This window comes from Copadichromis virginalis, linkage group LG20 (assembly GCF_057382275.1).
Source record: "Copadichromis virginalis isolate Kocher_CV1m ecotype Utaka linkage group LG20, C_Virginalis_male_GT1.1, whole genome shotgun sequence".
NCBI classification, from domain to species: domain Eukaryota; kingdom Metazoa; phylum Chordata; class Actinopteri; order Cichliformes; family Cichlidae; genus Copadichromis; species Copadichromis virginalis.
Window position 1 is genome coordinate 11428128 of NC_140637.1, and position 26096 is coordinate 11454223.

General features: G+C 39.1%; 1 protein-coding gene across 2 annotated transcripts; it reads left to right on the top strand.

The window, feature by feature from the left end:
* The first annotated feature begins 838 nt into the window (after positions 1 to 838).
* Positions 839 to 19671, top strand: dennd2c (DENN/MADD domain containing 2C). 2 transcript variants are annotated; one of them, XM_085444759.1, is made up of 19 exons: positions 839 to 1223; positions 4264 to 5358; positions 7225 to 7337; positions 8075 to 8154; positions 8332 to 8484; positions 9408 to 9486; positions 9716 to 9763; positions 10319 to 10503; positions 10980 to 11089; positions 11732 to 11801; positions 12892 to 12969; positions 13309 to 13449; positions 14434 to 14582; positions 16068 to 16245; positions 16466 to 16507; positions 17169 to 17277; positions 17678 to 17920; positions 18729 to 18815; positions 18891 to 19671. In XM_085444759.1, exons 2-19 carry the CDS (start codon positions 4469 to 4471, stop codon positions 18920 to 18922), a joined length of 2787 nt encoding a protein of 928 aa, XP_085300885.1. In that variant the 5' UTR covers positions 839 to 1223; positions 4264 to 4468; the 3' UTR covers positions 18923 to 19671. The 2 variants fall into 2 exon arrangements, with proteins under 2 accessions (XP_085300885.1, XP_085300886.1); XM_085444760.1 differs by having other exon boundaries at positions 840 to 1223; positions 9719 to 9763.
* The last annotated feature ends 6425 nt before the right edge of the window (positions 19672 to 26096 follow it).

Below are 26096 nucleotides of genomic sequence, written 5' to 3' on the forward strand. Positions count from 1 at the left end.
CAAAATTACCTTAGGCTATAAGTCAAAACACGATATGAAAGTCAGCATTTGTTCTAACCTAAATGAACCGAGTTCACATCATGTTGCCAAGATCAAGTTTGAGACAAGGTATAAAGTCTAAAGTTCACAATTACGTTACAGAGGCTAAAGCTCTGCATCACAAACGTCATAAATTAAACACCTAGTTATGTTTATTAAGTTGTGCGATCGCAAAGATGGAGCTCCTAACCCAGTGTCTAGATTTCCCAGGACACTCAAAGACAGCAGTATTTGTTCAGTGTTGACAGCTGCAGGAGTTGAGGTGATGACGTCGTCTCTCTTGGAGGCTTCAGGCAAACTTTCTCACAGTCAGCGCGTCAAGCTCGACAGAAACAGTATGAGGGAAGCTGGAAGTCAAATAAAAGCACGGTAAACTATTTTTATTGTAAACAAGACAGAAATGTTGCATTACAACCCCCCAACACAGTTATTTGTTAACCACTTCCAGCAGTGCTGTCATAAATAATGGTGTGGTGGATAATGCATGTAAATGTTGCTTGTTCCTTTAATATTTGAAATCATTTCAGATACTTTTGTTGCTCCCAAAACTCAGTGGCATGTGTTATGATGTCGATATCCCGGTGGTCTTGTTGGACAACTGACGCCAGCAAACGTACAATTGCAGTGGACTAAAATACATTTACTTTTACAATATTTACGTTTTATAAAGGACACATAAAAAATAAAAAACGGACAACATAAAAAACTGAACATAACAAAAACAAAAAAACAATTTTCACCCAGAAAGTTCAATGAACACCTTATAAATTGGGGGAAACGACACTCGGTGAATTGTTATCTCTTATATTTTGAAAGTTACAACCGGAAATCGCATTTTCAGGCTGACTTGACGCTAATTGTCCAAAGACGGAGGGCGAGGAGTGTTCTGCTTTAGCAGCTTTTCTCTCCTCTGTGGCCACTTTCTTTGTGGTTGTTGTTCATGCTGTGTTTAGATATTAGTATAAGCGGTACGTTTTTATACCTCATAAAGTTTTCGTGCTCATAAGTTAAGTTTACCAGTCTGTAGGCTGCTTTTTTTGAACAACGGTAGCATTTTTTTTTTTTTACGTTATTGAGACCTTCCCAGATAGAACGATGAGACCGAGCGCAGTCGGATTTTATTTGCGGTTTTTATTTTATCGCCGGGAAAACGAGGAAAGAACATGAGTCCTGCTTATACTTTGGTAAGTAGTATGGATTCTATCACATCTACCCATCTTTCTATCTTTACACTTACTTCACAGCTTATATATCACTTTCTCGTAGAAAACCCTAGTTAAAATGTTCAAGGAGCTCTGTTTCTGCATTCAGTGATATCGTTAGCTAATAGCTGGCCGTAAAATTTATAGCTCTCCCACACTTCTCCAATCCTTGTGCTTTCTTCATATGGTGACAAGTCAACACCAAACGCCACTGAAACTATGGCAAGTTTAACCTGACGGTATTATGTATAGCTATTATCACGTTTTAATGTAAGTATCAATACTTTTTCTGGTTCAGTAAGTCCCTTTCTTCAACTCGGCATGCATCCAATAAATTATTTTTATTATTTTTCTTCTTTTCGTTTATTACACTGTACGATTTCGCTGGTGACTAAAACGTTATTCCTGTATTGCTGTTCCAGCCGGCGGTTTAACAGGTTTCACCATAACGAGTCCGTTAAGTTTCCAAGTTTCAGTTCTTTGCAAGGGCGGGGTGACATTTTTTTATTATTTATTTATTTATTTATTTATTTATTTATTTATTTATTTTTACAGTTGTTGTTGTTGTTTTTTTAAAACATGAGCCTAGTTTCCTTTCACTCAGTCCGCATGCATTCCTGCTAATCTCCAGTTTATCTCCGTTTATCTGGACATAGTAACTATTCATAACAGAAAATATGGAGGCAATTCAGGTCATAGAGCTCCCAAAGGTCTCTGTCCTTTAAGGCTGTAAAATGCTCTATGAAAATCATTTGTCTGCTTTGCCAAATATATAGGAAAATCAACTTGGTTAATTGATAACTGTCAAGACAAAGCCTCTTCGATATTCATGTGCCACTCAAGGTGTTATCACTGTGGTATTGTGAAGTAATGATGTTTAGATTGTTTATCTGCCTCAGTCTGTGTTTATGAGAGGACTTGGACTGTTTTGGCACAGCTAGCAGCAACAACTTGACACAAAACACAACATAAAAGCTGTTTGTCTGTCACTCCCTCATTGGAGATGTGGAAATGAATGCCTCTGTACCCCGCTGACTGCTGAAGGATCAGTCGTTTTAAGGTACTTTATCTTGCTCTGTCCTTTTATGTTGGTGTAAAGCAAACCTGCATTTTTCTTTTATTATACTCCCGACTGCCACTGCTGGTGATAAACTACAGTTGTACAATACCTCACCTCCAACATGTCATGTCATGCCACACGTCTCTGCAGGGCGTGTTGTGGCGGTTTTGAAGCTGCAATTAGGTTTAATTTAGTTGCCAACTGATGACTGGGTTCTCCAAGCTTTGTGTGTCCCCTGTCTAGTTTCTACATGGATGACTCAGTGAGTTTCACTAAAATAATGCTGGGATGCCACTCTGTAAAGCTGAACGCCTTATTAAAACGTTCATTTTGACTTTCCCTCTGGCTTTTCTACACAACAATGTACAGTTCACTGCTTTGGGACTAATATTTGATTTTAACTGAATACCATGGAAAAGAGGGAAGCTCCCATTTTGATATGTTTCACAGTGTTACTGTAAGTGGCCAGTGGCTGATATATTTCTGGATTTCTTGTATTTCCAAGTCAGTGTTTGAATATAGATGATCTAAACATAGCTTAAACCAGTGGTTGGGTGAAAATCTTTCTGCACCATAATTATGGACACTGCTGATCCTTCTTCCTGCAGCTCAGGAAACGCAACTCATGTCTTCCTGTACTACATACCGCACACAGACGAATAAGTGCAAGTGGGTCAGTTCGGGAGCTGCATTGTCATTGCATGGTCTGGCTATGATGGAGCAGCATTCCACTACAAACATACGTTTAATTTGGGTCAAACGCAGACAAAGGTGTCATTTGCAAGACTGAGTGACTGTCCGACTGTCTGTAGCTGAATCTATTTACTGACCCTCCTCCTCTCCATCTGCAGGAATGCAGCTCATAGTCATCATGAACTATGCTGTGGAATTTTACCATGTCTCCCCTTCTTGATCCTCATGTGCGACGTGTCCAAATAGTTTGGTTCCAGCGAAGCAGGAGCAAGAGACTTCAGCAATCATGTTGATGCCGGCTAAGGATATATAAATCAGACTGAGTGCATTGCAAAACAATCGCAGACATCAAATCTGTGCATGTTTGACAACATGTGATTTTTAGTTTAAAGTGCATATAGCAAAGGCCGCAGTTATTTAGAATATGTTGTCTTATATCTTTTTATTTTTTGTGTCTGATAAATAGTTAAACCACGTGAGGAACGCCTAATCTAGAGCTCGACCACATGTGGATAGGTGGGGTTAAAATGCTCCCCGTCATCAATTGTCGTTGGCTCTTTATGCAAGAAATGAGATTCGTGTGTTTTTCCGTGTCTCAAACGCTTCATGAAATCGCATAGACCAGGGGTCCCCAATCCCAGTCCACGAGGGCCGGTGTCCCTGTAGGGTCAACACACCTGAATCACATGATTAGTTCATTACCAGGCCTCTGGAGAACTTCAAAACATGTTTAGAAGGTAATTTATCCATTTAAATTTAAATCAGCTGTGATGGATCAAGGACACATCTAAAACCTGCAGGGACACCGGCCCTCGTGGACTGGGATTGGCGACCCCTGGCATAGACGGTCTTCCCCCATACCATTTAAAGACAGCCTTTCAAATGAGGTGCATTTGATTTGCTGTACTACAGGTGTTTTTGTATTTGACCAGCTATAAGGAGGCCTAGGAAGAAGGCATCACAGAAATCTCCTAGGCCTAGAAGAATTTTTTATTTTTTTTTTGGGGGGGGGGGGTCACTGCACACATACATAGTAGTGTATGTGTCACTGTCACTGTCTTTACTTTTTTTCTCTTTTTTTACTAGGTTTATTTTCAGAAACCAGCATTCACATGAGTATGTTCTTGTCTTCACCTTTGGATGCATGCTGTTTCAGGGGAAAGATTTCCCTTGGGGTTTTGTTTCTCTGATCCTACAGTGTGCACTGTGCTCTTTGGATGTGATTTAATTGTACTGATAAGTAATTTTAGTCTGTCATCTTCTTTTTAGGTTGTTTTATAAAATGAGACAAGAGGAAAACGATCCTCTGCCACCACACAACGACATGAAGACAGAACAGAACCAACAATAAACTTTGTGGCTCTTTTGATTTTGATTACAGTTTATGGATAATTAACAATAAGTAGATTCTGTCTGTTGTGGGGAAATACTTGATACATTTACCTATGGAGGATTCGCGATGAGCTGACACAATATGCTGGCTCTAAGAGCGGAGCAGGTCAGACGTGGGGTTGGTGAGGTTGTGCTGCAGAATGAGGCTCCCACAGCCAAGCAAGGACGGCCACCATTGAGGATACCTTCTCACAAGCAAGTCATTAACATCAAGGAGAAGATCTCCCAGTGGGAAGGCCGCAGTCAGCAGAGCAGTGGCCATGATACTGGAGTGAAAGTACATCCTCTGACTGTATCTCGGACTCTGTCTGGAGATCTCCTAGGCAATGGTTGTCCAAATGAGAGCTGGAGAGGCGGTCTTCATGCAAAAGCCGACGTCTCAAAAAGAAATAACTCGGAATTTGATTTTCAGGAATCCCCAGCACAGGCTGGACACAGTGTGGGTGGCAGGAAGTCAGAACCGGTGCGTAGTGGTTCCAGTGAATTATTAGCCACGTCGCCAGGAAATAAAACATTTTCAACGCAAATACTTGCATCTCCCAAAGTGGAGGCTACAGATAAACGAATCATTACTGCCAACGGTGACCAAAAAATAGGTCGTATCTTGGATGCTGAAGTAGTTTCTAAACCTCTACCTCTGTCAACTGATGATCCAGAAGACAACATGCCTGCTGGTAACTTCTACACTTCCCGGGGTTTCTGGCGGAAGCTTGAGGGAAACAGACTGCTCTGGGAGAAAGGCAGAGGATCATCAGGTGAAGCTAATCCCCCTCCTAAACCTCAGCGGACATTCCAGTATCGGGGAACCAAGAACAGTAACAACACAGGGTACATGGTACAATGGGACAGAGGGTCCTCTCATAACAATCACTCCAACACGAGAACCAGGAGGGTAGCTCAACCACCCAACTTCCCACCTCCTCCGTGTCCAGTTGGAAAGAGTGAAGGACTTTCAAGACATAAAAAGAACAGGTCAGTAAGTGCACAAAAAGAAAAGCATAAATAATCATAGAGTACTTGTTAAAAGTAAAGTAGAATGGAACTGTTGCAGCACTTTCTTTGATATAAACTATAGTAGAAAGGTTTACTGAACAGTTACAGTATATGTAGAGCAGTTTTGGGGTGGGGAGGGTACTGTCAGAGTCTGATTGCTGGCTGGGGTCCTGGTGTGATGTCACATGATATCTGGCAGCATTGTCGTCTATTGTCTAGAAATGGCCTAGTTCCTGAGCAGCCATGGGTCCAGGGTCATCTTCATCGGGCACACACACACAGTCCCTCTTTCATTATTTTAAAGGCCGAGTAAAACAAGACTAAACTGTGTCACATGCTTATATTATCTGTAGTCCTGTGAAAACCATTGCTTTTGACACATAAAAAGCAAACATTTAATCCTTTTTAATACGGTACATACAGACAAAGATGGTAAAGAAAAGGAGTGATCAATGGTTTCAACAAAATATAAAAAAATGATTGATAGATTTTACTTCTCTGCAGATAAAGAAAGTACACCCTTTGGCCTTAGAAACTAATATACCTTGCTGACAATTTGTTATCATGTAAAATATCTGAAGTTGTGTGTGGGTTATCCTGCGTGCACAATATTTCAGTGTTATTCAAATCTGACTTGGCCATTCCACCTGAAGCTGGTGCTGTCCTTCTGACAGTAGAACCGCGCACTTTGACACCAGCATTTGAAATGATTACAATACCAGTCAGCACTTTGGATGGACTTTTGACTGGTGCTGTCCCTGCAGATCCTGTAATATAATTTTTGTTTCTGATGACCTTTTATTGCATCAAAGGCTCTACTGGCTGAATTTCCTGGATTGGCCAGTCATAGAAAACTGGCAGATGTTTATAATACATGCAGTGTAAAATATTAATAATAGACTCGGGCATTTTGAAGACTTTAAAGAGGTTTTTAGACGGTGAATAATGGTAAAATATACTTGAGTGTAAAAGAGAACTTGATACTTGGACCATATGTTGTTGTTTTTTTAAAAAGGTTCTAATTATTGGCCTCTAATCAGGATCCATTAATTCTAATTTCATACATTTGACAGTATAATGAATAATGGGGTATATTTCCTACTCTATTGTTGAAATATAAAGATACAAACATAGGTAGGTGTAGGTGTTATTGATTGCAGTGCCTTTATCATTAGGTACCCTTTCAAAGAGGACGAAAGTTTGCTTGTCCAATAGATTAAAAAGTTTGAATGGTTATTTTTTTCACATGTAGGTAGAGAAAGTCTGTTTCCCCTCTGTTAGAGCACAGGACAGGATGTTTCATAAACTGTAAAACAGAGTTTCACAAACTACTAATTGTGCAATATTTTTGTTGTTACGTATTGTAGGCAATGTAATCAACCTTTTTAGTTTATGCCAGTAGCTCGATTCGGAGTCTTCCTGTCATGTCTGCACACAGGTAGCACAGGGCTTCTTGTTTACCATCTTTAGAGGAAGCTTTCATTTAAGCTTGTACATTATGAAGTATCTGCACCTGGCCAGGTATTTTATCACGTGAACTTTAGTAACATCGCAGTTTCAGTTTCTGCACTCAGACAGACTGTCCATTTCCATATTTCTGTACTGTCTGTGACACAGAAAAACTGTTACCATATTGCAACTTCTCTATCATGCGCTCAGTCATTTCCTTCCATGATGATTATTCTCTCTCTCCCTGCACTATCTCCTTGTTTTTCTGGGTTTCATATCAACAAGGCATTTTGTTGTCGGGCAATGGCTAAACATACAACAATAGAGTGAACAGTATAATGGTTATCTTTAGGTCAACAGCCTTTCTCACTGCCATCGCTTCTCTCCCTGTCACAGGAAGTCCTTTGAGTATGAGGATGCATCACGCCTGACGGCAGAGCAAGGCCCTCGGGCAGATGATGCCCTTTACCATGCCTACTCTGATGACAATATTTACGAGGACATCGTCTGTAAGTCCTATTCCCAATGTGGAGCTGATTTTGAATGAACTTCCAGAGCTTCTGATTTATCTGGCTGTTAGCACAAAAGACAAAGACAGGAAATCATAAAGACTCCTGGGTACCTGTCGCTGGGTTGATGTAAATTTCAGTATTCTCAGTTAGGATTTGGCTTATTGTTGTATAATCAGAATCAGAATCAGAATACTTTATTGATCCCTGGGGGAAAATATTTTTTTGTTACAGTGCTCCATTATAAACCAACATTAACAAGACAGACAATACGCTAACTAAGAATAGTATACTAAGTATACTATTCTTAGTATAGTATACTTAGTAGTACTAAGCATACTATACTTAGTACTACTTAGTAGTACTAAGTATAGCAGCTCAACTGATGATGTTTCCTTTTCCTGATTGCCCACAGATTTCCTACAGTTACTAGAATTATTCCTCATGTTCACGATGGAAAAACATGCTGTGACTAGTGGGATCAGACATAACACCTATTCACAATATGTAGTGTCTGTAAATGTGGCCTAGCTGTTTGATACAAGTGTATAATAATAGCTTTTGCATTGCAATGTCACAAATTCAGTATTTCACAGCACTTGGCAGATAGGTGCTACCATGCATTTTAAACAATTTGTTGTAGTTTCAGCAAATTTAGGCTGTCTCAGTTGCTTCTATGTCTTGAAGACGTCCAGGCATGCTGTCTAATCCTTCCCATCACTCTACCTTACCCTCAGGTGATGTGACCAGAGATAACCCCTATGAGGATGTCAAGCTATCTCCAATGTGTATCCCTATTGCAAGGCCTCTCCCAAAGGTAATGGATAACATTCCATGTATGTCCCGCTTTAATAGTACAGGAGTATTTTTATTAGTTATGCATCAATGTAACAAATGTGTCAACCTGAGAAACAAAGGAAGAAGGAATTATTGTAGTTTGATACCAAGTAATTATCTGAAACTGAGCATTAACTTAGCACTTCTTTTGTTCCAGTTGCCTTCTAAACCCCAAACGTTATACAGGTATGCTAGTAAAGTGGACAGGAAGGTGTTCCAAGCTGTGTCCAAATCTTCAACCATTGCAGACACTCCCAAACCAGCTGCACCACGGCGTGGAAGCACTCAGAAAATACACAGGATACCCCAGGTATATTTGCACATACAATTGAATTTGATACTATGGCTGGCTGACAGCATTTTTGGTGCCCATTTCCATGTGACCTGTGACTGACAGAGTGGCAGTGAATGATGATTCATGTTTTACGTAGAACAGAAAAGGAGGCGGTTACTTGTTGAACAGGAAGAAGCTGATGCTGAAAATAATAGATAGTGTTGGAGCAGTATGTGTAAACACTTTGTGTAAATTCAGACAGAAGAGTATTACGGACATCTAACCCATGGCTGTGGAAAGGTTTTGGACAGGGACAGACTTTACTGACAAGGTAAAGAGGGGAAAAAAGCGTTTTTTAAAATATATTTGTAGAAAAAAGAGGTTATGGCTTAAAAAACCCAATGTGACCCAAGTACCATGAGTTTGAGCTAGTTTGAAAAAGCCCGTCATGTTGATTTTGATTGTTTTTAGGAAGAGACCATTGTGTAACTTTTCAATAGTGTAAAATGAATATCTGAAACTGTAGTAATAATGAAATATTGAGTGAGTTGAGTATTCTTAAATATTTTAGACAAACCGCTTTTGGGAACTCTTTGAATATATTAAAAATACACATTTAGATCTTGACAATAACTCATTTATTATGTATTGTTCTGCTTCAAAACAGTGCTGTTATGGTTAGTTAGACATGTTACTTGTCATTGCCATACGAGTTTGTTTCCTCAATTGGCAGCGCTTCTTTTAAAAACAAAGTTTAAGCTTCCCGCTCTATGTTCTTTTAGAAAGAACAACAAGGGTATGGGGTTTTAAAAAAAAGAAGAAAAAAATGCTGAAAATCTGTAATATAATTATGTATTTAGTAGCTGTTAGTGGCTATATATCATAATTCCATGTAATCAGGATTCTGCAATGGCTCTAAAATTATGGGGCTGACAAGCACCTGTGCTTCTACTACATAGTATGTCAACAAAATCGAGACGATCTTTGATGACAAGCGAGGGAGGAAGAGAGTGAAGAACCAAGGAGTCACCGTGCGAGGTGAGACACAAACACATAGTGGCAGATCCACATCAACACATCAAGATTAAGTTGAGCCTCTTGGTGGAAATACCCATCTTTTGATGATACACATAAGGCCAGTCGCAGTCGGCAATGAAATGAAATTATGAAACAAAGACTTGCTGTCTGCATCTGATTATGGCCTGTCAAGTTTTCCCCATTCCTCTGCTTCTCACTAATCTATCCCGCCTCCTCCAATTTATATAAGCAGAGGAGACCAGCGGGACTGAGAGCGACCCTGAGGACGGCACCAAAGGTATAACAAACGTACAGAATCTTTCACTTTATGCTAGTTCTGGGTAAAGTTTACAGGTAGATAACTTTATATGGAGTAAATACTATTAGTTCCTAAAAATGAAAGTATAAATCCAGTGCTACGGTAAAACGAGAAGATAAAAACATCATATACTGTATAGTGTTAGTGTTAAATGATCACACCAAACATCTCCAAAGTTTTTAATTAGGAGCTCAACTAATGTTTAAAGGATAAGTCATTCATTAGAAAGATGGAGCTAAAACAGCTTGTTTCAGGCAGTGAATGAAATAAGTTGAATCAAGGCTCAGCATAAGATAAAAAGGATTCTTTATTTAGTGTGAATCATGCAACGCTGTAGTAGAGTTGAAGAATAAAAAGCAGAGTTAGAAATTAGCATGATAGGTCATCATTGAGCAACCTTAAAGTAGTCAGTGTTATAGCTACAGTTTTACATTATATAGACATTAAGAAGACCTTTTATTGCTTCTCTGTGCTGGTTGGGATTTTTCCCAGGATAAACATGACTGTATTGTGTCACTGTGTGGTGTTGAACAGGCTCCAGGAGATCAGTTTACATCCAGTCTACATTGAAACGAAGGCCAGGCTACCGCACCCTGGAGAGAGACCTGATCCAGATGCAGCAGCAGCAGCTTTTCCAGATCTTTGTGGTGGTGTCACTAAGAAAAAGCTCCCAAGAAAACACCTACTCCCCTGAAATTACACAACAGTTCCCCAAAATGGTTAGCAGTCTGCACAACTCTGCTTTGTTCATATTGCATGAATTGATGTCATTTGTGACAATTTCACAACTAAATTGTAATCTTGTTTGGTGATATTAAGGGATTCTCATTGTACATAACAAAAAATCCTTTTGAGAATTTGTATACGGGGAATTTCCCAGGCTGATATAAGGCTTCTCAGATGGACTCTTTTGATGTGTTTTTCCAGATTTGGGTATATATTTGCATTTTTCTCCCTGGAATATAAAAGAAATGATCTCTTTAGGTGCATTCGACCACATACTTGAGACTGTGCATGTTTGTTGATTTTTAAAAAATTATTATTATTATTATTATTATTTATTTATTTTAATTTACAGGAAACTTTTAACACTTTTAATTTTTGGTGGTTTTTTTTGTTGTTGTTTGTTTTATTGATTTTATTGGATCTCTGGGAATCGACTGGCCTGTAGTAGCCTTGAGTTTTTCTCTTTCAGTTTGAGAAGTCGTCCCGGCTTTCTAAAGAAGCTGAGGATCAGCTGAAGGTGATCCCAAAGTTCTGCTTCCCTGATTCTCAGGACTGGAAACCTTCTGCACTGATGCCTAGGTCAGCTTAAACACAACAACAATGTTTTAACACCATGCCTGATGTATGCTGTGTCACAGCAAAGCTAAGCCAGTGATGTAATGGTAACATGAGACTGTATTATTTCTTCATCTTCCTTTCATTTTCTTTGTGTTGGAGTCCTTTTGTTGACTTTGTATTGTTCAGCGTTCTTATTTATGCCATGTTTATTACCCCATTTCCTCTTTTTCTATTAATATCTCCAGCTATTAGTTGTAACCCATAAATCACTGTTGCAATCACTTAAATTCCCCACAGGGATGATTAAAGTTTTGTCTGATCTAATTAAATTGGAGTGCTAAGGGGAATTGGGCATGCATTTTGTCTGTGCGGTTCATTGTTGTAATGAGGGTTATGCTCAGAACTTGCACTCCCTTCCTGCCTCTAAAATATGCATCTGTGCCAATACAAACTACCAGACGACAAATATGTACATGTACATATTTTCTGTTCTGTCTGTCTTTATTTAGTGTAGTGTTTTTCCTGTTTAATTAATTGTAATGAAATGATTCCATAATGAAATCATTCATATCAAGCCAGCTCTTTTCCCACCAATTTTTATACATGGAACATCATGGTTAAATTACCTCGGATAAATAGCATTATCTGTGTTTGCGTTGACAGCGAGACGTTTTCCTTTGTCCTGACTGGAGAAGATGGCAGCCGCTGGTTTTGTTACTGCCGTAAGATCCTGGTGAGCATTTGACTCAAATGTTCGTGTGTGTGTGTGTGTGTGTGTGTGTCATGATATGGCAGCCTGCCCTGTGCTTACTCAACATCTCTTAGGAGATGTGAGTCACAGACCATAAACCACTTCTGTATTAATGACAGAGAGCAAGAAGAATTTCATCATGTTCCCTTTTCCTTAGCCTGAGAAGGGTTCAGTTTTGTATGTTGAAATTATGACAAGTGTTGTGCTTTTCTTTTGCTTTGTTACTGCTATTGCAGTTGTCTTGTTAAGATGTCTGCGATAAACTTTGTTGTTGGGTAGTACAGACAGATCTAGGCCACATCTAATGTGGAGAGTTTTATATTTTGTTTTTCTCAACTCGCACAACTTAGAGAGCTTTTTCAGTTTTGCTGTTTCTCCAGACGCTGCTTCAGATACTGTGTCATTAACATCTATTTGAATTTCACTTCATTAACCTGCAGGTTATTTTCTTGATTAATCCAGTAATTGTGTTTGTAACATGGCGGAAACCATTGCAAAGTGTCTGCTGTAAATCCCCAAAGCATAAAACTCATGCTCAGATGTGGCGCCCAGTTTTCCTGCACTTAGAAATCTTCAATTTGCAGTTAGAGAATAACTTCATATGACTGCTTTCATAACAACAAAACGGTCCAGTCATGATTACAAAGAATCTCAATAGGATTTAATCCAACTTACCGGTACACCAAGTGATCACTTCATGGGTCTGCACCCAAATTATGCTCCAGCTTGCTTTTGTCATTTTTATGGCCTATATTCTGTGGATTGTGATGGATCCTGATCCAGATTAGCTTTATGTCATTGATATTCTACTTAAATTTTATTGTCCAAGCACAGTTTTTTTTGCAGATTTTTCAGGTTTTTTTATAGTTTCAACATTGGATGTTACGTCTTATGAAGAGGACATGGGGGGGAAAACTGATTGCCACTATGAAAAACATGGATGGAGACTTTATGACTTTTAGGATTTTCTACTCCTGCCATTTTAGAGACTGAGAGAGATATGCCGTGTTTAATGGTGTTGTAATGACATCTCTGTTTCTTCCTTTTTATCATTTGAAACTGTCTCTTTAAGCCCAGTGGAAAGGGGAAGAGACTTCCTGAGGTGCACTGTATTGTCAGCAAGCTGGGCTGTTTCAATCTTTTTGCAAAGGTAAAGACACAACACATGTGCACACATATTTCTGCTGATAGAACTTTTTACTGCGACATGAAAAGAGCTGGATCGACTACAGTTTAGTGCTAATCCCCTGAACATTGTGAAACCCGCTGCCTTAAAACTGCATGTTTAAAGATAGGATGAGGGTGCACTAGAAGATAATCCTGAGGAGTCACTGGGTGTGGGGTTCTTTCCCAAAAGGAAATCGTATGCATGTAACTGTGTCTCATCCATCCTTCAGCTGGCCTGAGGGAAATTAACAACCAGTAGTGTGCTCTGAAGGAAAACCCCATCTGCATGCAAAAATTGATTCATCTGGCTTTGTCTGACCAGATTCTGGAAGAGGTGGAGAGGCGCAGAGAAATATCTCCGGCTCTCGTGTACCCTTTTATGCGTACTGTGATGGAAGCTCCTTTTCCAGCCCCTGGACGCACAGTTACCGTTAAGAGCTTCGTCCCAGGCGCTGGGAGTGAGGTAAGCCTGAAACCAAAAGAGGAAATGTTAATTAGTAGTTTTGCTCCTTCTAGCCACTCCCTTCTGCAAACTCAGAATGACTCAAAATTTTAGGGTATTTGTGAAAACAATAGGGCTCAGCCATGCTGCAACATATATATGTGTTTTTAAACACTGACAGCAATCTGTTTGATCACTTCTGTTTTACAGAGTCAAAATATGCAAAGTAAGGATCCTTTCCAGTAAAACTCAGGGAGTGTGGCAAAGTCAAAGCCTTACATTTGGAAGTCCTAGATTTAAAACCTATATCTAAAGTCCCCATCTATCATTTGACCATTGACTATAACCTCTTAAAATTCAAGAGCTCAGCATCATATTCAGTTCATTTCAACACCGTTTTACTTATATAGCGAAATCACAACAGTTGCCTCAACGTGCTCAAGTTGAAGATCCTACTATAATGGAGAAAAAACCCCAATAATCATATTTTACTCCCTGCGACCAAGCACTTGAAAACAGTGGGAAGAATGAAAACTCCCTTTTAACAGGAAGAAACCTCAGGCAGAGCGTGGCTCAGGGAGGGGCGGCCATCTGCCCTGACCAGTTGGGGATGAGGGGAGAGAGTCAGGACAAAAAACACACTTATCTCCCCAGGTGCTTTTTATGCTTTTGTTTGGCATACCCACATGGAAAAACTTGTATCGGAGGAATTACAAGGCTGAAATGCACGTATCAGATTTCATTCTTTAAAAAAAGGAAAACAACCTCTAGTTCCCGGAATTATGTTTATTCGATATGTGGCTAGAACAGAACAAAACCCCTGGCTCTAATCATTCATAAGTCTCTGGTGATCTGACAGATGTTAAAAGATCGAACAACATGAACATGGGTATTCAGCATCCTAAAAGGCTTAGTTTTGCATAAACATTTCAGCCATTCATACACACTGTCAACAACTACAATTTATATTTAGCCTGACTGAGTGTGCTCTCATTGCTTTGCAAGGAACTGACTTTATGCCGACCTGTGGACTCCAGACTGGAGCATGTGGACTTTGACAGTCTGCTGGAATGTCTCAGTGTCACAAAACTCCTGCAGGTTTTCGCCTCCCTTCTGCTCGAGAGGAGGGTCATCTTTGTCGCTGACAAACTCAGGTATGATGTAGTAGCATGCATCTCACAGCAGGACCAGTCAGGCATTGATGGCTATAATACAGCAATATAGTGGGTAATTCGCTCCACCATGATATATGCCTTTGTAAGTTTGCATTGTTATGTCAAACTTCTAACAGTTCCTGTTAAAGCTGAGCACCTGTTTCAAAAAGTTGTGAGAACATTAGGTGATACAGGATGTAACACCGATTTCTGTCCAACATTGGTTTGGCTTTTGTTCACACCAAGTAGTTCATATGCTGCCCGGATCATGCATGATCCACTCTAGTTTGTCTGTGCTCAGGCTGACATGGAGGCTTCTTTTAACATCATTTGTATCCTTGTAGGATAACTAAAAATTGCTACATACACAAAACAGCTCAAAACAAGTCACACTGAATACAATTTTGAGCTGCTCAATTGTGAGGAAAGACAGAATACTCAGATGCTACATTTAGAGAGCAGAGTGGGATATAGAGAGCAAAAGAGACAAACTCGAAACTAATCAGACCTGGAACTTCAAGCATATGACTGGTATGTGTACAACCTTAGTGCAGAGTTATATGCCAATACCCGAGCAATGCTGCACCAATGTGTTTCTCTGATCCAGTTACCATAACTCACTTTTACTCTAGCCAAATAACCAAAAAGTAATATAGAAATGCTAACACTGGGTATAAATAACACATTGCACATGGTGAAATTAACTGTGTTTTACATCATTTAAGTAACATCTGTGAGCTGCTTGTTACACTGAGCTTAAAAAATAGAGACTGCCACATTAGAGAAAGTGACACAGTCTAAAATTAATTAAGAAAAATCAAAAGATCACATACACTAAATTACTAATTAAAAGTTTCTAATAGCATGGCAAGCAATTACTGCTCTGTTAAGTGCTCTAAAAGTGACTGATGGTAATTAGAAAGTTATTAAATGTAGATCGTAAGTAAATGTCCATGAGAAATTTTTTTAAATTTCTTTTCCAAGTAGCTTTATTTGAAATTTGGCTTTTTGCTAAGAGCAGCTGAAAATGTTGGGGGAAATTAGCGATTCACCTTTTAAAGATTGAATATCTTAGTGAGGCTACAGATACTGTTTGAAAAACACAAAAAAGGCTCTTTGGCAAAACCAAGAAAATGTTAGCTGTAGAAGTTGAGCAACCAGGTGAAAGCGGAGGAGGATTTTCACAGCACGCATGCAACTTTCTGTAAAGGAACGAGGAGTGTCAGCAGGAGTAGCAGTGACTGCTGAACTAAGAGGATTAACATAGATCAGTTGCATTGAGAGAATCCTTTGATACTTAAGGCGTTTTGCTGAAAGCTCTTACAGTTTATTGTGAGTGTTTGGTGGAAAAATAATACATGTGGCCATCCTCTATCTTTAGGGAGCCATGATTGATATCTCAGTGTCATGTGATCTGTGTGGGAATTGCATGAATAGTGTTTTGATAAACCTTATCTCATCTCTCATCTAATCTCTTCACTGCAGTGTGCTGTCACGCTGCAGCCACGCAGCCTTGGCGCTGCTCTACCCGTTTACTTGGCAGCACACCTTCGTGCCGGTGTTACCAGCCAGCATGCTGGACATCAGCTGTTCCCCCACCCCATTCCTTATTGGGGTGCTGGCACCCTGCCTGCCACAGGTGCTGGAGCTTCCCATTGAAGAGGTCTGTAAAAATAATTTTGAAAACAATTAGAGCTTTAAAAAGACAGTCCTGCCTGTGTAATGGTTTATTGGCTGTATATTCACTCCACGCATGCTGTTGCTTCCACTGTGCAGCAGCACACTGTAACTCACACTCACTGGACCTTTATATAACTCTTATTACACAATTGTTAAGTCTTACAGTTAGTAACTGTCAATTCTTCTTCTTGCTGTCTTCCCAGGTGCTCATAGTGGATCTGTGTGCAAACAAGTTTGTCATTCAGGTGTGTACACACAACGTATAATGGGAATGATAGGTGTGGTCTCAGTCAAAAAGATGGCTTTGCCTACACTTGTCCCTCGGTAGCATGCTGAATATTTTGAGAGTGACAAATTATATGGGATGTAAGCCCAGAACATAGTCCTGTCACAATCAAAACATTAAGGCTGATTCAGTGCTGCAATTTTGTCAGTTAACAGTAAGTCTTTTCAGTCATTGACAGACTTTTGTGTGGTTGTGCTCATTATATTAGTATACACATAATGAGTAATTCTAGAAACATCCCTCCATTCAGTTTGAATTTATGAATAAAGGGCTAAAAATCTTTGACTTGCACAGTGTGGGCTGGAGGCATTCTGCTCCTTTGGCCTGTTGCATTCTTGCACATTAAACAGTAAATGGCTACATTTCCCAGTACAGAGTGCTTTTGAAGTTTAACACTGGGTCTTGGGTTTTAAATCTAGTGCATGAAAAAACAATGTGATCAAAGCACCAAATATAATTATTTAGTTTGTCACAGCAAAAATTGAAAACACGAGTGACATTTGATGTTTTTATATTGAGGCTACTATAGATATTAACTATGAGACAATGTGACGGATTAAATGCATGGTTAGAAACTGCATCATGTGACTGCTGTTGACCCTTCTTGTGATGTGTGACAGCTGGGCGATGAGGACTGCATTCTGCCCAGTAAACTCCAGGCGGCGTTGCAGCAGATCCTGGAGGAGAGGCAAGATATTCTGAGAGAAGAAAATGGAAACACGTGTGGAGGTTGGTGGAACAGACGCGAAGAACACAAGATTTATCTACAAAACAGTCTCGCTATCACAAGATGAAGTTCCATTTTTAAAGTGGCGATGAGAAGAATATTTGCTGGCATTAGTTTTCATCATAGCACTATCAGTGTGTCCTTTTGTTCTGCCAGCTAAATCTGGCTGTGCAGAAATGAGCTGCAAATGTCAGCAGCACAGCAGGGCAAACCTACTGCAGATCAATGCACATTCTGTTTTCTGCTCATTAGTTCCAGTTGTGTGATTACAAATCTTTAACCAGATTTGTGTTGATGACCCCCTTGTTGTTGTTCTTTTTTTCATGTAATCATAGGCTTTTAGCATTTCATTAAGTATTAACCTTACTGCTGTGCTAACATTTTCCTTATTTAATCATTCAGACCAGCAAACTGATTTGAGCTCCTTGATGTCGGAGGCGTTTGTGCGATTGTTCGTGGAGCTAGTGGGACACTATCCACTCCACATGGTCGAGTCCCCCAATGGCAACAAGGAGCTCCAGCGGGACAGTTTCCGCAAATCTCATCCCTCTCGGGGAGTCCGGCAGTTCCTGCAGCTCTTCATGGACACTCAGATGTTTGCTGGTTTCATTCAGGACAAGGAGCTGCGCAAGGGAGGAGGAAGAGGTCATTTTTTTAGATGTTATGTTTTTTTCTGTTTGGGAATATTTTGTTTCCACTGTTAGAGTTCTGAAAAAAATAGGTAAAACTAAATCATTAGGCGGGAGACACTCATGCCAGCTGGAACTGTGCTCGATTTAGATTTCATTGCTTCAGAGGCTGACTTTACCTTTTAACATAATAACTGCAGAGCTGTGCCAATAAACAGCAAAATACAAAAGCAAAACAGAAATTTAGAATTCATCCAGCTTCACAGTGAAACGTAGCCAACGTTGTACATCTTGGTGGGACAGATGAATGTGAAGAATATAAAACATCATCCTGCAAGATGTTGCATAAAAGTTGAAATAAACAAGTCATTGTTTCCACATAACCGGTAAATGGATAAATAGCAGTGTTGAATCATATTAAAGCAGACATATGCATTAAATTAAATGAGTCACAACAAGCGAGCCTAAAACTGAGTGAAAACAATTTTCCCTGCATGCAAGCACTAGGGGCTGGGCGTATAAACGGACAAAAAGTATGCATAAGCCTTTTCCCACTCAATGCTATTTATAAAGATGTGCAGACCACACACATAAATTCAAACTGTGCATACGCACGTTTGATACGGTGTAAGTGAAAAATAAGGTGAGACAAACTTTGATCCTGCATGTAAAAGAGACCATGAGTATGTCAGTGTGATGGGAATAATGCACTTTTCTACTGCGTTTCTACATTTTTTGACATCTGGTCTGTGCGTAATGAGCTGTAGCATATGAAGACTGTCTAATCCTTTTTTTCTGCTACTGTCTTTCCATCTTTCCCACAGGTCTCTTTGAAACCAGAGTGGCTGAGTATCTGGATTCATGCCCTGAGCCTGAGCCAAGTGGTGTGAACAAATTTCTTAAAGGACTGGGTAAGTGTCACTCCAATAAATGTTCATTTTAAAAGGTTAGTGTTCATCACTTAATTGTTCCTCTTCTGCTTTTAGGAAACAAGATGAAGCTCCTGCAAATTAAATGAAAAAAAGGCCAACATCTCTGTAAAAGAAGGACTTTGTGATTAAAAACAGAACTCTTGTTGCTCCTGGTCTGAGAAATTTCCGTGCCTGTGAAAGAGTCTTCTGATAGAGGGTGAAAGGGACAAAGAAGACTTGATGTGGAGGAGCAGACTCATGTTATAACCATGAACTCAAGTTTGAGACCAGTGCATTTCTTACTGGGAGAAAACTGGAAAAGTGTGTGTGTGTGGGATATGGTTTTGTTTTTTAAATTTTACAAATTCTTTTGAGGACCTTAGAATCAACCGTTGTATCTTTGAGCGTGTGGTTATAACCACTATGTCCATTTACACAGAAACCTGTTTACTTGGAACTCTACTAACATTTGAATCGCATCAATCTTACATTTCAATCAAGTACTTTACATTTAAAATTTGTGTGCATGGATCCAGCCTGGTGGGTCTTTTGTGTCTTATACTTGCGCATGTAAATAACATTCTCATTGTTCCATTCCTGTCACTTGGATGTTGTGTCTGTGTTGTTTCTTCAGTTTGGGCTTAATATCTCTAAGAGAACGTTTCCGTTTTTCTAGGTTCAAACTCAATCCGATCAATTGGTCATTATATGGTTTTTTTTTAAAATTCTGTTTACTGGAATTGTAAATATTTTTTTTGACATTTTGCACATGTTCAGAACAAGTGTACAGTATTTGGAATATTTTTGTATTAAAGCATGACTTATCATACTTTTTAAATATAAGCTTCCAAGACTGTTTAATTCTCAGTTGTTTATTATACACAAACCTTTGGGTTCTACCTTAACCCTCTATAACGGACCAATTTTAAGCCATTATTTATTTATTTATTTTATCTTAGCATAGGTTGTCCGCTTCAAAATGTGAGTATAGTGAGATTATTTTTAGTTCATGTAGGTTATTCAGAAAGACCAGGAAGGGGGAAAAAAGCAGGGTATGATTGGTTGATGTAAAATAACAAAATACCCTGTTTATACAGGAAAAGACCATTTACATATGTAAATTGTAATTCTAGTGTTATCTAGTCTTTGTAGTGTCTTCATGCAAACTTTTTATATTTAAGGTTGTTGTCAGACAATTGATTTAACAGGGCAGTTGGGCAATAAGGGGCCTTGCTTTTCTAGGAACTATATTACATATAGTCAAAGCACATAGATTTTTAAAATCTTTCTGTTCTTTACACATTATTTTGCTCTTTTTTTTTCTGATCATCATATCATGTAAAATGTTTGTTCCTTTGACCTAAATTTACTCACTATATATGAAATTCACACTGATTACAAGCCTAACCTCAAAAGAGGTGAATAACATTCTTCTGCTTGTATAGAAATATAACGCAGGGTAAGACGCGTTTGCTGGGATGATACACGTGGCCTAAGAGGCAGTCGTCAGGTGAATGAAATCACGTGATGTTTTCGTGGCGAACAATAACCAGTACATCAGGATTATGACCATATGGGGGCGCTGTCTCCACGTCTTTCTACTCTAAGCTCCAACATGAAGCCTAACAGCAACGAAAGTGTCAAGTGTCTTTTCCCTATTTCAGACAAAATGTGCAAAAACCTGCCAGCAAGACACCTGATGTAAAAGATTACAGCTATTATTATAATTAAGTTTATTTTCATACATTCAGATTTTTAACTTTATAGTAAGACTGAATTGCACTCATTTGAGTTGTGCAGTGTGTAGATAAATGCTACACAGTGTCACATAGTTGTGTGATAAACTTGTCAAGAATTTAAGGTGTTGCAAGGGCTCCAAGCAACGCACCATTTACATAAATATGCAGGTCACTCGAGGCATTTCTTGTTTAAATATTTACTTGATAGTCAGTAAGAACATTGAGATTCAGCGTTCAGAGGAAAATACAGAGAAACACGTTGCTGCCCTTTTCCCATGGAATTTATGGACAATAGCAAACAAAAATCACCAGTCTTGGAATGTCCTACAGGCAAATTTACACATTGTTTTTAATCTGCCTACATCTACTGTTCAAAGACAAACGGTTTCCTTTCGCTTCACTTGACTGTAACCTACTTTTGAATATTTGTTCGTGTCTGCACGTTCCAGTGATCTACTTCCAGCAACTCAAAATCAGAGCCAATACATATAAAATAGGTCTGCAAAGATATTTTCATGTTTACAAGAAAAATGGCACTGGGATACAATATTTGATTTGAAATTTGATCTTCTAAACTCTTTCCATTATAATGTGACATATATATTAATTTTACCATTTTTTCAATTCAACTCAGTTCTATTTAATTAGATTTATATAGGCACTATATCAAAATGACAGTCACCTTAAGGTGCGATATATAGTGTAAAGTAAAGGTCCAGTAATTAAACAGAGAAAACCCCAACAATCAGATGACCTTCTATGAGCAAGCACTTGGCGACAGTGGGAAGGAAAAGTTCCCTTTTAACAGGAAGAAACCTCTGGGAGAACCGGAGGGGGGTGGCAGACACTGTGGAAGAAAGACAGAGATTAATAATAAATAACGGTTAAATGCATAGTGGTGTATAAACGCGTGGAGAGTGAAAAGAGGTGAACCAGCTCCAAACTGGGTTCCACAGAAAAAGTGCCTGAAAGCTGAAAGCTTTCTCTCCCATTCTACTTTTAAAATCCTAGGAGCTTACCACTGTGAGGTCTTTAAGATAAGATGGGGCCTGATTATTCAAGACCTTGTATATGAGGAGAAGGATTTTAAATTTGATTCTGAATTTAACGGGGAGTCAATGAAGAGAAGCCCTTACGAGGCACTTTTGAGACAATGACGTCATGCTTCGTTCAAACACCAAAGCTACTTTTCTAACACCACTGGTGGTGTTAAAGTCTTAACACCACCAGTCTACTAATTTGTTCACTATTATTGCTACTATTTACTACTAATGTTAATGCTACACCTTCGACAATACACATCTCTGACATGGTGATGAATATTCACAGTGATTGAAAGCAATTAAGTAAAATTAATTAACTGTGGTACTTGGAAAGCGTTCCATCCATTTCCCCGTTGAGACGTCTTTAATCACCTGCAGGTAGTCATTATTTCACGTCTACCCAAAGAAAGCGCTGCTGAAGTACAAGTTTGAAATTCCATGTTCTACATTTTCATGTGTTTTTTTGTAAAGCCGTGCCTCAGAGGCTGCCTCTGAAGTGCTCACAGGATGCACACACAGACGAAACTGCCCGTGAATTCTCTCTTTATCTGGGCCTGATTGTGACACTCTAGCAAGTTTCTCGACCTTGACGAGACGAGAAGCTGCAACTTGTTTGATTTTCATGGAAATCCAGATATTTACTTTGTTTACCAGCAGCTGTGACTCGTTCATTTTCATAGAAATCACCTCGTTCATAAATAGAGGAGTGGATGCAAACAATGAAGCTAAAATGCAAATACTAATAATATGCTTATGTTGTTTGTGCAACTATTACAACAGCGCTATGAGACCTCATGGCACAGCAATAGTTGTTGATAACAGTGCTACACCACATGTACTGAGAGTGGAGTTTATACATGTATTACTAGTTTATATTAAAACAGCTAAACTCACACTGTGATGCATGAACGAGCACACTGGGAACACGTCAGTGACAGCACACGTGAACACACCTGGAGTCACTTCATTTAATCAGGTGCTGGTGAATCGTGTTATTTGTCCTTCTGGGGTTTGGCCCTATGAAATCTAGGCAATATATATATATCAAAGTACAGTGCGTCCTCAGGAGGTCAGCAAGTTGACTGAAAACTGTGATATACAAGACAGAGAAGACAGTACCCAAACCCCATGAGAATTTTATTTGTGTAGGCTTCTCATTGTCATTGAGTCTGGAGTCAATATTTGATTACTTTCTTGTATTCAGTTGCTACTTTTACTGCTCCACTACTGTTATGTACACCCACTGTTTCCTGAGGTTGTATTAAACTGTGAGAGCCCCTGGTGACCCCAAACCCACAATGAATCTGAATGAATTCCTTCCACTTTTTTCTTTTTTTGGACTCGCAAGAGTCGTTTTCACTTATAATGTACAATATAATGCACTGTGTTCAAAACAATACATTATACTGCAAGGATTTTTGTTTTTCACTTTAAACCATTCAGTTCAATGGTCTTAAAACTAAATCCTGACAAGAAATCTTTTCCAAGATATTTTTATTTTTTATTCCTATTTATTCTATTTGCAGTTGTACATTTCTTTTCTTTTTCCTTCCAAGTAATCCAAGTGAATTTCCACCCATCAATTGAATTCATCCCTTGCAACAACACGAGCTGTCACAATCTTTTCCACGATTTCTGGCAACATTAACGGACACTTTAAAGTGAACGCTAATGTTGCCAGAATACACACATACTTACTAGAGGTTCCTGGTGGTGCGCAGAAAAAAAAAGACATCATTGTTGGTTAATTTTTTGTAAATAAGTTTTGTGGAAAATGTAAAGATTCATGCAAGTTTGTATTCTCATTGCATGTGTGTGTGTCTGAGCAGGTGTTTATTTTGTACAACATATCATTTTCCAAAAGTCATTTGGCCCATCTGCAGTAATGCATAATACTGTGTCGGCATAAGTACGTCCATTAATGCTGCATGTTGTCAGTTAAGGTCAGCGTATGATGGAAAATTATAATTTCACACCAAACAGAAATATTGACTGAACTCAGTTCAGAAGTTATTCTTTATCTTGGAAAGCTATGCACAGAGTTTCCATCCCCCATGGAAAATCTGATCAGCACGTGATCTCTTTTTATACGGCTCATTTGAGTCTCCGAGAAAGTCGTAAACATCCTCCTTAGAGCCATCGTTTTCTCGATAACAGTGACGACAACAAGGAAAACTGGAGAGGATAAACTCCTTCTCTATGACTGTTTTGAAGTCATAAAGATAAATAATAAGTTTACAGTCAACTGTAAAACACACCCTTTTAAATGATTTGTTTTCTTGTTTACCTGCTTTGATTTGAAGTAATTTTGAACCTAACCTGTCAAAGCTTTGTCCCAGATCTCTAACACATCCATATTAGTGGAAATATAACACCTTTATCCCAAATTTAAACTTAACCGGTCTGTTTGCCCTTCACATTTTTATTGGATGTGGGAAGTTTAACTTCAGCAGTGACCTTCTCTCAGGTCTGTCATCCGACTTGTTGACAGTAAAGACAAGAAGAAAAAAGAAGGCAAAAGTTTCAAAAACACTTCTTGGCAAATTTTGTTAAGTTCAGTCTCCAGAAGCCGTGTGCTGTTAGCAAAATTACACGGACCTTTAAATTGTCATTTAAATTGTCCGCATAATCATGTTACCCCTGTTGTAATGATAAGAAAAATTAAAAACAGGAATGCTTCATTAATTAGTTGTAACCTAATTTTTTATTTAATGAAATTTTAATTTGAATACAGTTTTTATTTTAACTTAAATCCAGACCTCAAAGCGTTAATGATTTTGGTTTTCACTGATCATTGTTACATACGTTTGTTCTCAAACTCCATAATCGTGTCATATACGAAGCGTGAAAGAGATGAGTGCAGGTATTGCGGCAGGTATCCTTCCAATGAGAGTTTTTCACAATCTTCCTGTGTCTACTCTCTCTTCCACATGAGTATGTACTATCTCTCCAATTAGATAAAAAAGACTCAGGCTGTCCTTGAAGCATCAACATAGTCAAATAGAAGATGCAAAATCAGATGAATGGGTCATCAAGATCCAAACAGAATCCAATGACTCACAGTCCTTCAGACCTTGCCAAACAGAGGCTCGTACTTAAAAGGATTTATCCGAGGGTTACTCATAAAGTGAAGTCTGACCTTCATCAAAATCACAGACAAATGCAAACCATGTAAACTAATAAATATTAACAGCAGTTGTACTTAATATGTCTTTATCGAACACACAAGTAACTCACTGTCCATGCTAGAAAAATAATGTGAGCCTATTTTTCCTAGCAGTTGTTTTTTAAAGCTACTTGGAGTCAGGTGATCCAGGGAACAAGCTGAGACGTGATAGAGGCTCTGTCTTTAGCAATCATTGAGGTAATCGATTACCAAAGCAGTCACTGAACTGGGTCATCTGGGGAAACCCAGTGCACCAAGTCACCAGTCAACCATTCGCTCTCACATTTACATCTATGACCAGCACTAATTAACAGGACACACACGTCCACATCTGTGGAGATGACGTATGAATTGCACAAAAAGAGGCCCCAGCCAACGAGGAGGATGGCGCCAACCACTGCACCATCCCTACAGTGTCTTCAGTATCATGTACAATTAGTGGTGGCTGTAATTGTATTGTACCAGCAAAACCAGATTCGGCAAGGGCAACAAACTACTTCGACCAGTTTGGGATGAAGGGAAAGTGAGGAGCTGGAAAAAGAGCAAAGAGACAGAAAACAAATAGAAGCACTTGATAGGCTGGTGTGACCAGTAACTGCAAACCAGGAACAGGTAGTTCCAGAACTGGAGCTACCTGCAGAGCTGTGGAAGAGAGGGTAACGAGAAACAAAACGGGGGAAGAGAGAGAGAGAAAAAAAAATCATTGTTTCATTGCAACTAAATGTCAGATTTAGAGCAACTTGTTACTAGAAGACTCTCTGCTGAATGTCACCTTTCTTCACGTCCTTGAGTTCATTGTAAAATTCCACTAACCCTGCTCAACTTAATGTTCAACTCATCCTTACACTTCCACCAAATGCTAGAAACTGCAGTCAAAGTATCAGAACTGCAAATTAGGTAAACATGACTCGGTTCTTGGAGAAGTTCTTGTTCTAGGATGCCCTCTGGACCCAGTGGAGGTGGTGAGTGACAGGAGAATGGCGGCTAAGCTGTCATCACTGTTGGACAACATCTCCCACCCCATGCAGCAGACTGTGACAGCACTGAGCAGCTCCTTCAGTGGGAGACTGCGGCACCCACGGTGTGGGACGGAGAGATTTCGCAGGTCTTTCCTCCCCACTGCTGTCAGACTCCACAATAAAGACTTTAACTGATCAAACACACATCCACACATGTGCAATAACACTAAGTGCAATAATCTTTTCTGGCATCGTTGTATTTTTACTCAGTTGTATATAGCATTTGTATTCTATTTTTATCTTATTGTATATTTTATTCTATTTTATTCTACTGTATATAGTATTTTATTTTATTCTATTCTGTACAGTTGTGT